This window comes from Petromyzon marinus, chromosome 1 (assembly GCF_048934315.1).
Source record: "Petromyzon marinus isolate PM22_M1 ecotype Great Lakes invasive population chromosome 1, UKy_Petmar_22M1.pri1.0, whole genome shotgun sequence".
Classification (NCBI taxonomy): domain Eukaryota; kingdom Metazoa; phylum Chordata; class Hyperoartia; order Petromyzontiformes; family Petromyzontidae; genus Petromyzon; species Petromyzon marinus.
The window spans coordinates 24351017-24363711 of NC_133667.1; the positions used below are offsets into that span (position 1 = coordinate 24351017).

General features: G+C 46.0%; 1 protein-coding gene across 2 annotated transcripts in view; it reads right to left on the bottom strand.

The window, feature by feature from the left end:
- Positions 1-10486, bottom strand: part of USP24 (ubiquitin specific peptidase 24) — a 57576-nt gene extending 47090 nt beyond the window's left edge. Inside the window, exons 1-11 of one of the 2 annotated variants that reach the window (XR_004402293.2) lie at positions 9931-10486; positions 8547-8703; positions 7916-7983; positions 5325-5468; positions 4097-4231; positions 3861-3896; positions 2888-2953; positions 2600-2665; positions 1602-1676; positions 1146-1304; positions 411-525 (exon numbers count right to left, since the gene is read on the bottom strand). Coding sequence is in view for 1 of the 2 variants with exons in the window: in XM_032945918.2 (XP_032801809.2) it covers positions 411-525; positions 1146-1304; positions 1602-1676; positions 2600-2665; positions 2888-2953; positions 3861-3896; positions 4097-4231; positions 5325-5468; positions 7916-7983; positions 8547-8703; positions 9931-10185 (1276 nt within the window). In the remaining variant the exon portion in view is untranslated. The remainder of the gene's footprint in view (positions 1-410; positions 526-1145; positions 1305-1601; positions 1677-2599; positions 2666-2887; positions 2954-3860; positions 3897-4096; positions 4232-5324; positions 5469-7915; positions 7984-8546; positions 8704-9930) is intronic. The other variant, XM_032945918.2, reaches the window with a different exon arrangement.
- Positions 10487-12695: the final 2209 nt, after the last annotated feature.

Sequence of the window (12695 nt, forward strand, 5' to 3'; positions counted from 1 at the left end):
GTCAAAGGCAGGTGGCAATCAGTAGGGGCTGTGGATCAGCTGTCAGACGTTGAGTTTTTGGAGTCGAGGGTCAGGTGTTGAGTTGACTCAATGGGGTCATGGGTCAAGAATCAGCGGTCAAGTTCAAAGTTCATGAGGTGGTAGCGCGACTGCGCAGGGTCAGCGGTCACGTGATACGTTCGAGGGATTAAAAGTTGTGGGTCGTGGTTTAAATAAGTGGTATCAAAATCTAAGTTCGGTTTGCTGCGTCAAAAAAAAGTCAGCAACCTAGAGTTAAGTTACCGGAAGTCACGAGAGTTTGTGATATTTCAGTGTGTGGGATTGGAGATTGAGTTTGAGGGTCAGATATTAGGTGTGTGGGGTCGAGGGCTGAGGAGCGGAATTGAAAGTTTGAGGTTATTGGGCCGCACCCTCCAGAGCGAGAGACAGCACATGCTGCTGCTCGAGCCACGAGAGCAGCTGTTCACGTGCCATCGCGTCCCGCGAGGCACGCGCACTCGAGCTGTCCTCCAGCAGGCGGGACACCTGCAGCAGGGAGAAAGACAGAGAGATCCCCCTGAGAGCCCTTAACAGACTTTTGGGGAAAGGCCTGTTCACAAGCACCAATGAAGGCCTGCAAAGCTCATAAGGGGCCTGTGTGGCCAAAACAATGCTGATGTTTACACACCGCACCAATTATACATTTAAGGCTGAGTCGATCTGGGTGAGACCCAGGACTGGTTCAGATAAGATGTTGGCTGTGGCCAGGAATCAAACACAGGTCACTGCACTAACCACTACATCATTATTTGCAATCCAGTCGGAATCAGCAGCCGACAAAACAGAAGCTGACGCAGCAAGAGGTAATGCAGTGGGTCGTGAAAGAGCAGGCGGTGCTTGATACAGAAGAAATTGACAGCGGGAGGTGCAGCGGGTGATGTGTAGTAGTATGTGATAGAGAAGTAGGTGATACAGCTGTCAGTGTGGCATGTGATGCATGCAGATACAGAAGTCGATACTGCAGTAGGTGTCCCTGTAGGTGTAGCAGAAGGTGTAGCAGTAGATCATGCACAATAGGTATATGGGTAAGGTGTAGTAGATGATGTAGCAGTATTCGCAGAAGCGGATATAGTGAAAAGTGCATCTGCATGTGCAGCAGATCGAACCTCCTTGAGTGAAGTCATCTTGGCATTGAAGTGTGGCGAGCGCAGCATACGCAGCAGGGTGTCAAGGCGCAGCAGGTCCACCTGCTGCGCCGCTTCAGCACTCAAACGAAGGCACAGCAGTTTCAGGGATGACAGCAGCGATGGCACAGAGGCAAGGCGCTAAGACAGCAGAGAAGAGGGTGTCATCATTGTTATCATCATTAACGACATCAGCAGAAGCAAATGCAACATCAACATTCGCAATAGCACACAGCAGCAACACAGAGTTATCATCAGCAGCAACAAAGGCAAGAGCAACATAACCAATTCCACTCATCATCATTCTCATCAGCATCAGCACTACTAATAGGAGCAACAGATGCATCACCACAATCATTTTCACCACCACAATAATTCGCACCACCACCATATCATTACCACCACCATCATCATCAGCACAATCACCACCACCATCACCTTGTCCTTCAGATCCTTTTCATCCAGGTTCTGCAATGACGCCATAACTTTCTGAACCACAGGATTGAACATCGTCTGCAGGATACAAGAGTTCATAACGGCAGATTCATGAAGGCCATGTTAGAGACTCAAGAGTCCGCACCAATGAGATTATGATGATACATATGATCCATAATAGAGGTTTTTAGGCTAGATCGCATAAATATGTCGTTAAAACCCGCTACCACCCGACAGAGCCAGCTAGTAAGGGTTGTCACGTAAACAGAACATGCCAATTCATCACTAGTACAGCACACTGGTATGTTGGAGAGCCAAGCGACAACAACACACCGGTGTGCTGTACTAGTGACGAATTGGTATGTTCTGTTTACGTGACAACCCTTAATAGTTGGCTGTGTCGGGTGGTGGCAGGTTTTAACGATACATTTATATATTTACGCGATCTAACCCAAAAACCTCTATTATAGATGATATTGGACGTGAAAGCCTACGTGTTAAACTGACACATGATGTTTGGCAATGCTGCTGTGAATGCTGTTGCTGCCAATGATGACAACAATAATTATTTCAACTTGTAATGCGCACAGGATTCATTCACTCTCAAAGAAGAAGAATGGCTCAGAGGCACAAGGAACCACAGACAAGCGGGAAGGTAGCCAGGCAGTGAGCAGGCACCAACAATTAGGCAAGCTCTGTGGTCCTCTATAAATTAAGATATTGTCAGAGAATTAATGATTACATGTGGGAGGAAACCAAAGCACCCGGAGCAAAACAACACATGCCAGGGAGCAACACTTTAGTCCATACAAACAAAACAGGTGGAGTCCAAATTTGCAGTACTGCCTTCTGGTAAGCCAGGGTATGGCAGCTCGACACCCATGGCAAGAAGTTTCACAACATTTGCGTGATATACCAACCCCTGCCGCCAGTGTTGATTAAAGAGTGAGCACCACCGCTGCACGCCAAATGATGCCGATGCTGGTAACGAATGAGGTTACCTTCATGACTGTGGGGTTGAGAAATTCTGCACACATTCCGAGTGGCTGCAGGACGGAGGCCATAGTCTGGAGGAACAAAAGAGAGATTTGTTCAGGATATACACCAACAGGACAAATCAGAGCAAATCACTCGTGTAGATGGGAGGTGTGCTGGCTTTGCCGATCTGCTTTAGCCATCCAGTGATTCGTTTAAAGGCTTGCGGGTAGTATAAGACGGCTGGGTGTGTCTTTGTCTGTCCGTCTGTGTAGCTGTGTCTCTATCCGTGTCTCTATATGTATAAGTTTTACCGTCAAGTCCAGATCTTCAGTCTCTGCCTTGGTCTTTATGGCGTTGAAACCTCCAACCTCGGCGAACTAAAACACACAAAGACATTCTCATTGAGACTTAGAGAGAGATGGAGCAAGTTATGTTAGTGGACACCTAATACCACTGGTACTATACAAGAGCATTGCATCGATACACTTGGAACTTAAGGCCTAGAGTTTTTATTGCGTCTGTACACTTCTTATTTGAGATATGGAGTCCTGTCCTGAATCTATAGACAAACTAATGAAGAAAGCCTCGTCATTTCTAGATATCCTCTTTAATAAAGATGCAGTCTTGTTCTGCATCTACACACTAATCAATGAAGATGCACCGCCTTGTGCTGTGTTTACGTTTCCCTGCCCACTGCAGCAATAAGCCCCGCCCACTGCAGCAGGAAGCCCCGCCTATGACAGAGAAGCCACACCAAAGAGTGAGAAATCCTGCTCATGACCGCGAGAAACTGCCTCGTGGAGAAAAGTCCCACCGCTAGAGGCGTCACCCACTATACTGACAAGCTGCACCCTTCGTAGAAATCCAGACCACGAGAACAAGAAACCTCGCCCAATATAGCAGGAAGCCCTGGCCACTACAAAAGAGCCCCACCCACTCAACCCTGCTCACTATGGAGAGGGCCTCCTACTACAGCAAAAAGGCCACAGCCCCAACAGCAAGATGCCCAAGCCACTGCATAGCAGTCCTGGCCCACTTCAAAAACAAGTTCCACCCGCGGCATATCCTAGCAGAATCGTCTGGTGATTAAGGGAAGAAAAACTCCTCATGAGGGTTGAGGGAAGAGAAAAGTGTACCCACAGGTTGGTTAACAAGACGAAGACTGATTACAATGGGCCTTCTAATTGTACAGTCTATCAGCAGAAACTACTAATTTTAGTCCAACATACAATTCCAGCGTAATATTCTTTCTTTAAAATTGATAAAAAGAAAACACTGCCATACCTTATTGATTAAATCCACAAGCCAGCCATACGGTTCCTGAAAACAAGAACACATTATCGTCATCTTCTTTTAAAACAGTATGGAGTATCACAATCATCACCACCACGAACACCGTCAAAACGGCCACCAAAACACACAACAATTAATCAGCACCACCTCCATCGCTATCACCACCATGTAGTTCATTCTTCCACACACCGTTCTCACTGTGAATAGTCAGCACTGTGTCCCTCTACCTTGCCAGGGGAAGACTCTGCAAAAGGGGGGTCATCCTGTGAAGAGGTGGAGGATGACGAGGAAGAGGAAAGGCGTGGAGTCTGGGAAGCTTTGGCGCGGTTCTTGAAGTGAAACTCGTTCTCTGGGTTGAAGGCCTGTGTGACACAACCATACACATACACATACAAAGCACCTCCATATAGCCTTCAACAGATTGTTGGGACAAGTGCTGCTAGCGAGCACCATATTAAAGCCGGCACAGTACACGAGGGGGTGCATGACCAACACCACACCAAGCCACCATTGTCTCACCAATGCTGATGCTTACACACTGAACCAGGTACACATTTGAGGATGAGTCAACCTAGAGTGTGTCCCAGAACCAGTTCAGGTAATCGCCACTGATGTTAGCTGTGGAATCAAAATCCAGGTTGCTGGAGTCATAGAGCAGTACGCCACCACTCTCCATGTTTATGTGTACACACACACATACATCGTACCATAAACATACACACACCCTCACGTGTGAGGTGACAAGAGAATGTCCTGTGTGCTCACACACATATACTTACCAATGCAAGGTAATCAGAAATGGGGGGCATGTGCTCGCACACATACACCCTATCACACAACCTCACTCACACATGCACGCTCAGCGCATACTTACACAATGCATGAGCCAATATTGGTACTACACGTGTTATTCTATGGTTCTTTCAGTAAAGTCACGAAGATAGAAAAAATTATAACAATAAAATAATAAAAATAAAGTGAATAAAAATAATACAAATATCCCGACGTTTTGATTGCAACACAAGCGATCAAAACATCGTGATATTTTTATTATTTGTATTTACTTTTTTAAAAATAATTTTATAGTTATTATTTTTTCTATCTACGTGACTTTACCGTAAGAACCATATAATATGAATTCCTGCAGTCACGAAAGTTAAGCCAAACATATGTTCACAAAACTTTGATAGTTCGGATTGATTTAAATGCCTAAAAAGAATGATTGATTGATTTACATGGCTAAAAAGAGTGAACGATTTGATAACCCACTGATTTAAAATGGTTATAATAACATCATCAACTGTTATTGGCTACATCAAGAAATCGGAACCGCTAAAACTACACCACCTCGAGTGGTACCAAAAAGTGCAATATCTTGGTCTGAGTTCCTGAACTAACACTCACACATACTACATTTGCACACACATTCACACTCAGTCACACTGACATACTCACCAGTGCGAGTGACGTGAGTAGAAAGGGGGACGTGTTCTTAGAAGTGAGCGTCTCTGCCGTGAGCTGCACCAGAAGCAGCAGCATGTGGAGGATCCCCTCCTGGATCTCCGAACCCCACTTGTGCACCGCACTCGACGTCAACAGCTGAATGACAAGGTTCAAGGGGGTCAGCCACACCATGCCATTGCTTCCTTACTTACGCCACATGCAGCAACTGTTGCCAAAATCTGCGCATGACCACCAAGGCCCGCTCTCAGTCTCGTCGTCACTGTCTGGCGTAAAGTTTAACCACTGTTATGCAGTCACTTGCATCTTTCAAGGACCACTCTAAAAGTCTCGAGACTGCTACCATCTGGCTTGAGGTTCCCATTTTCGACAATTGATGCGTCCTTCAAGGAAGACTCTTGCAGTTTCATCATCATGTTCATCTTGTTGGAACAGTGGAAACATCTCTCAAGGACCACTCATCTCATCATCACTATCTGGCTTTGACACCTCACGTGCGCTTGCTCAATGTCTCAACCACAGCAATGATGAACCGCGGGAGAAAGACATACACCCAGATCCAGGGCTGGAGCCCAGTGCTGGCTCAGGGTCTCTGACATGGCGACTATGATGCTATCAAGGTCATTATAAACCAGACATGCATAATACAAATTCCCTGAGATGAAGCCACCTAGACCCAGGGCTCCAAATCGGGTACTCGGCGATGCTGGCTCCAGAAGTACAGTGAGGGAAAAAAGTATTTGATCCCCTGCTGATTTTGCACGTTTGCCCACTGACAAAGAAATGATCAGTCTATAATTTTAATGGTAGGTTTATTTGAACAGTGAGAGACAGAATGACAACAAAAAAATCCAGAAAAACGCATGTCAAAAATGTTATAAATTGATTTGCATTTTAATGAGGGAAATAAGTATTTGACCCCTCTGCAAAACATGACTTAGTACTTGGTGGCAAAACCCTTGTTGGCAATCATAGAGGTCAAACGTTTCTTGTAGTTGGCCACCAGGTTTGCACACATCTCAGGAGGGATTTTGTCCCACTCCTCTTTGCAGATCTTCCCCAAGTCATTAAGGTTTCGAGGCTGACGTTTGGCAACTCGAACCTTCAGCTCCCTCCACAGATTTTCTATGGGATTAAGGTCTGGAAACTGGCTAGGCCACTCCAGGACCTTAATGTACTTCTTCTTGAGCCACGCCTTTGTTGCCTTGGCCATGTGTTTTGGGTTGTCATGCTGGAACACCCATCCACGACCCATTTTCAATGTCCTGGCTGAGGGAAGGAGGTTCTCACCCAAGATTTGACGGTACATGGCCCCGTCCATCGTCCCTTTGATGCGGTCAAGTTGTCCTGTCCCCTTAGCAGAAAAACACCCCCAAAGCATAATGTTTCCCCCTCCATGTTTGACGGTGGGGATGGTGTTCTTGGGGTCATAGGCAGCATTCCTCCTCTTCCAAACACGGCGAGTTGAGTTGATGCCAAAGAGCTCCATTTTGGTCTCATCTGACCACAACACTTTCACCCAGTTGTCCTCTGAATCATTCAGATGTTCATTGGCAAACTTCAGACAGGCATGTATATGTGCTTTCTTGAGCAGGGGGACCTTTCGGGCGCTGCAGGATTTCAGTCCTTCACGGCGTAGTGTGTTACCACTTGTTTTCTTGGCGACTATGGTCCCAGCTGCCTTGAGATCATTGACAAGATCCTCCCGTGTAGTTCTGGGCTGATTCCTCACCATTCTCATGATCATTGTAACTCCACGAGGTGAGATCTTGCATGGAGCCCCAAGCCGAGGGAGATTGACAGTTCTTTTGTGTTTCTTCCATTTGTGAATAATCGCACCAACTGTTGTCACCTTCTCACCAAGCTGCTTGGCAATGGTCTTGTAGCCCATTACAGCCTTGTGTAGGTCTACAATCTTGTCCCTGACATCCTTGGAGAGCTCTTTGGTCTTGGTCATGATGGAGAGTTTGGAATCTGATTACTTCTGTGGACAGGTGTCTTTTACACAGGTAACAAGCTGAGATTAGGAGCACTCCCTTTAAGAGTGTGCTCCTAATCTCAGCTCGTTACCTGTATAAAAGACACCTGGGAGCCAGAAATCTTTCTGATTGAGAGGGGGTCAAATACTTATTTCCCTCATGAAAATGCAAATCAATTTATAACATTTTTGACATGCGTTTTTCTGGATTTTTTTGTTGTTATTCTGTCTCTCACTGTTCAAATAAACCTACCATTAAAATTATAGACTGATCATTTCTGTGTCAGTGGGCAAACGTACAAAATCAGCAGGGGATCAAATACTTTTTTCCCTCACTGTACATAGCCAACCATGCTAATCAGAGGTGCAGGGGAAGGACAACAAACTAAACCCAAAAAGCAGTTCTAAAGATATTAGTTTTTATTCTAATTTTTTAAATGCATAGCTCCAGTGGCTTCCTAATATCAGAAAGATGAGCGTTCCAGACAGCCACCGAAGCGCATCTGAAAGCGCGCAATGCAGTAACCCTCTGTGTTCGATGGTTAGCCAAAAGTTCAATGGTTATCCATATTTCAGCACCGTCATTGTGAGCCTCGCTGTAGTTTACCTTCTTAAAAGCTTCAGGCATGCAGCGCTCAATGAACCTCTTGCAGCTCTCATCTGAATCAAGGAGGTCTGATCGCACACACACAAATGTACACACCATTAGGTAAACTAAAGGCATTATATGCTTACCAAAAACCTGATCCCTAACCCTATTTGGATTTATAAAGCATGTAAATGTGACTGCTTCTGAAGTCCCTACACCTTGATAATAAACACATAATGAAACACATATATAGCCATATTAACATACCTAAACTTAATTAAACAGAAAACAAAACAATTAAGATCCATAATAAACTTAAGGTAGGTTAACATAAAAACGGGACGTGTGCGGTTAATATTTGATTTTTTTAATGTTAGTGTGTCACATTAATCACAGGTGTATATATGTGAAATCGTAACATAGAATTTACGATAAAGCACATGCCCAGGACACTAGAGAGCATGAGAGTGAGATGGTGGCGACATCACTGCAGCATGCTGGATAGCCAAGATAGCCTCATTTAGTTTCCATTTTAACGCAAACTATCAAATGGCATATGAGAGGGAGGACAACACATCCATTTGGACCTTCGGGCGTGAGTCACCAACACCGTTTCAATGTCAGGGTCAAGGTGAGGTGTGGCTCGTACCATGCTTGGCGAGGCGTGTGGCGGCCGAGAGACACCGTCCCAGCGACTCGTTGCGCTTATACGGTATTGACCATTGCTCGGTGAACACTCTGTTCTCCAGGTCGTAGAGGCATGCAGCTGGGAAGGTGGGGACGCCCGTGCCATTTCCGTTCTCGTCCTGCACTCGCCACCAGCCAGGGGACGATCACCACAAGAAGGCAGCAGCGATATTGAAGTCAGCAGGAGCGCCATCATCATCGTCAGCAGCGAAGTTGAGCAGAAGCAGTGACACGAGGAGAGTTGGCATCAGCAGCGGCATCATTAACATTAACACAACCACCACAAGCAGAACGATGTTCAGCTGTAGTACCGGTATCATTAACCGCATCAGTGTCAATGAGAGCATATGTGCGATTTATAGGAACTATCATCGGCAGCAGCACTATAAAGAGCAACATGGACATCTGCAGTCGAATTATGGTTATCAGTAGCAGCATTTCAACAACAGCAGTATTTGGCTAAATTGACAGCAGCCGCATCAGTATCAACAGCAGCAACATTTTCGACAGCAGTAACCTCACTAGTAGCATCAGCAGTAGCAGCATAATTCGCATCATTACCATTATCTGCAGTATAAGCCGTACTCTAAGCATCAGCAGCATCATCATCAGTCAGCAGCAGCATCACTACAACCACGACCACCAGCAACAACCTTATCACATCAACACTCGCATGTTTAATTCAAGAATTTGGTGGTCAAAAATCAGCAGTGACCGTATCATTATCAGTAGCATCAGACTGTACCCCATCATCATCAGGGCAATCAGCATTAGTGATTAATAACATCAACACCACCACCACCACAATCAGCGCAAACAACATTCATCGTGAATTCATCATCGCCCCACTTCACTCAGGCAGACGAGGCGCTCATATTAAAACACACCCCTCGTGTCTCCTCAAATAACCACTCCCGCATCTAAATTTACCTCCTCGACCATGGCGGCGCTAATTTTACCAAAAAACTCTCCCAAGGGCCGAGCTCACCGACCTCGCCTAGTCACCCTACTGGGGTCCCTTCACCCTACCCGGCTAATGAAACTGGGCCGCACACTCCCCCCCCCCTACCCCAAACCCCTATCCAACAATTTACCTTGAAACCTCTACTTCCCCAAAGTCTTCAGCGACACTGCACTCACCTAATCGTGCTGTACAAACTCCCCCCCACCCCGCAACTCTCCTTTATCAAATACATTCGAAATAAACCCCATATCCTGACGGCCACGCCGACCGCCCCCTCTTGCATAAAGCCTTCCTACCGAACTTCCCTTCACTTGTCCCGACCAAAACACTAGGCCCAAACCCCCCCACCCGCCTCCAAACCCCGAGTAGACCCATCTCTAACCTCCGCTTCCGCGAGGTCGTCGTAGGCGGGCAGCGCGTCCCTGCCCGACACCGTCTTCATCTCCACGTCCTCGTCGTCTTCTCCGCCGCCTTCTCTTCCTTCCCTCTGGAGGCCAAGGCCCGGCGTCTCGTTGGTGAGGAAGGACACGGCGTCTCCCAGATCTCCCTTGGCTAAGCTGAGCGCCCTGCGCACGGAGAAGGGGTCCGAGAAGCCCATGGCGAGCAGCGTGGACACATGCTCCTCGTCCACCTCCATCGTGACTGCTCGAAGTTACAACAAGTTCAACCGACAGCAGCTCCCGGCCATAGGAATGTGGAATTCCACGGCGAAAGTGATTTGTTGACTCCCGCGTTGAGCGCGTTAACTTCCGAGCTTTGAGCGATGACACGCTCTCTGTGCTTTCACTTGATGCGGTAAGGTTTTGCAATTAAAGTTTAAAAGACTCCAACATGATTAGCACCATCATCCCCATCGTCGCCTCACTTCTGCCTCATGAGCTTTGCATTGCGGAGATTCGATTTCAGATTTAAATGAGAATCGTTTCTCAACACCGTCGATTCCCATCCATTTCTGCTCGGGTGCTCGAGGTTGGTGCGATGCGACGCCAAATGATTCGATTCCTTCGGCCCCAAATGGCAAGATTCGAAACGTTTCTAGACTGAGAATCGATTCTCAGAGCGCGCTGGATTTGAATCCGAGACGACTTCTGGCTTGGACATTATGAACCCGATTTAAGATTTCAAGGCCACCGATCAAATCCCAGGGAATGAATCATGAAACTGGAACATCAGCAGTGCTCAATTAATATCACCCCATTACGCATACGGCACTAAAGAGACACCATGTGAAGATTTATTTTATAAAATAGTTTCAGTTACTCATTGATCTCCTCTCTCATGTACTCATAAACTAGCCCACTCACCAATCTACAGTGAGGGAAAAAAGTATTTGATCCCCTGCTGATTTTGTACGTTTGCCCACTGACAAAGAAATGATCAGTCTATAATTTTAATGGTAGGTTTATTTGAACAGTGAGAGACAGAATAACAACAAAATCCAGAAAAACGCATGTCAAAAATCTTATGAATTGATTTGCATTTTAATGAGGTAAATAAGTATTTGACCCCTCTGAAAAACATCACTTAGTACTTGGTGGCAAAACCCTTGTTTGCAACCACAAAGGTCAGACGTTTCTTGTAGTTGGCCACCAGGTTTGCACACATCTCAGGAGGGATTTTGTCCCACTCCTCTTTGCAGATCTTCTCCAAGTCATTAAGGTTCGAGGCTGACGTTTGGCAACTCGAACCTTCAGCTCCCTCCACAGATTTTCTATGGGATTAAGGTCTGGAGACTGGCTCGGCCACTCCAGGACCTTAATGTGCTTCTTCTTGAGCCACTCCTTTGTTGCCTTGGCCGTGTGTTTTGGGTCATTGTCATGCTGGAATACCCATCCACGACCCATTTTCAATGCCCTGGCTGAGGGAAGGAGGTTCCCACCCAAGATTTGACGGTACATGGCCCCGTCTATCGTCCCTTTGATGCGGTGACGTTGTCCTGTCCCCTTAGCAGAAAAACACCCCCAAAGCATAATGTTTCCACCTCCATGTTTGACGGTGGGGATGGTGTTCTTGGGGTCATAGGCAGCATTTCTCCTCCAAACATGGCGAGTTGAGTTGATGCCAAAGAGCTCCATTTTGGTCTCATCTGACAACACTTTCACCCAATTGTCCTCTGAATCATTCAGATGTACATTGGAAAACTTAAGACGGGCATGTATATGTGCTTTCTTGAGCAGGGGGACCTTTCGGGCGCTGCAGGATTTCAGTCCTTCACGGCGTAGTGTGTTACCAATTATTTTCTTGGTGACTATGGTCCCAGCTGCCTTGATATCATTGACAAGATCCTCCCGTGTAGTTCTGGGCTGATTCCTCACTGTTCTCATGATCATTGCAACTCCACGAGGTGAGATCTTGCATGGAGCCCCAGGCCGAGGGAGATTGACAGTTCTTTTGTGTTTCTTCCATTTGCGAATAATCGCACCAACTGTTGTCACCTTCTCACCAAGCTGCTTGGCAATGGTCTTGTAGCCCATTCCAGCCTTGTTTAGGTCTACAATCTTGTCCCTGACATCCTTAGAGAGCTCTTTGGTCTTGGCCATGGTGGACAGTTTGGAATCTGATTGATTGATTGCTTCTGTGGACAGGTGCCTTTTATATAGGTAACAAGCTGAGGTTAGGAGCACTTCCTTTAAGAGTGTGCTCCTAATCTCAGCTCGTTACCTGTATAAAAGACACCTGGGAGCCAGAAATCTCTGATTGAGACGGGGTCACATACTTATTTCCCTCATTAAAATGCAAATCAATTTATATAAGTTTTTGACATGCGTTTTTCTGGATGTGTTTGTTATTATTGTCTCTCACTGTTCAAATAAACCTACCATTAAAATTATAGACTGATCATTTCTTTGTCAGTGGGCAAACGTACAAAATCAGCAGAGGATCAAACACTTTTTTCCCTCACTGTACGCATCCACTCATTAAACTACTCAACAATTATCTAATCGACTCACTCTTTCACTCACCAACATACTTATCCACTCACGAATCTCCTCAATATACTCACCCACTCAATGATCTACTCGTTACTCTACTTGAAGATTGTTTACAGTATATTCCCTCAATCTACTTACCTTCTCACTCAACTACTCTCATCCAATTTTGATTTAAAAGTTTTCGTGACTGCAGGGATTCATATTCTTGGCTCTT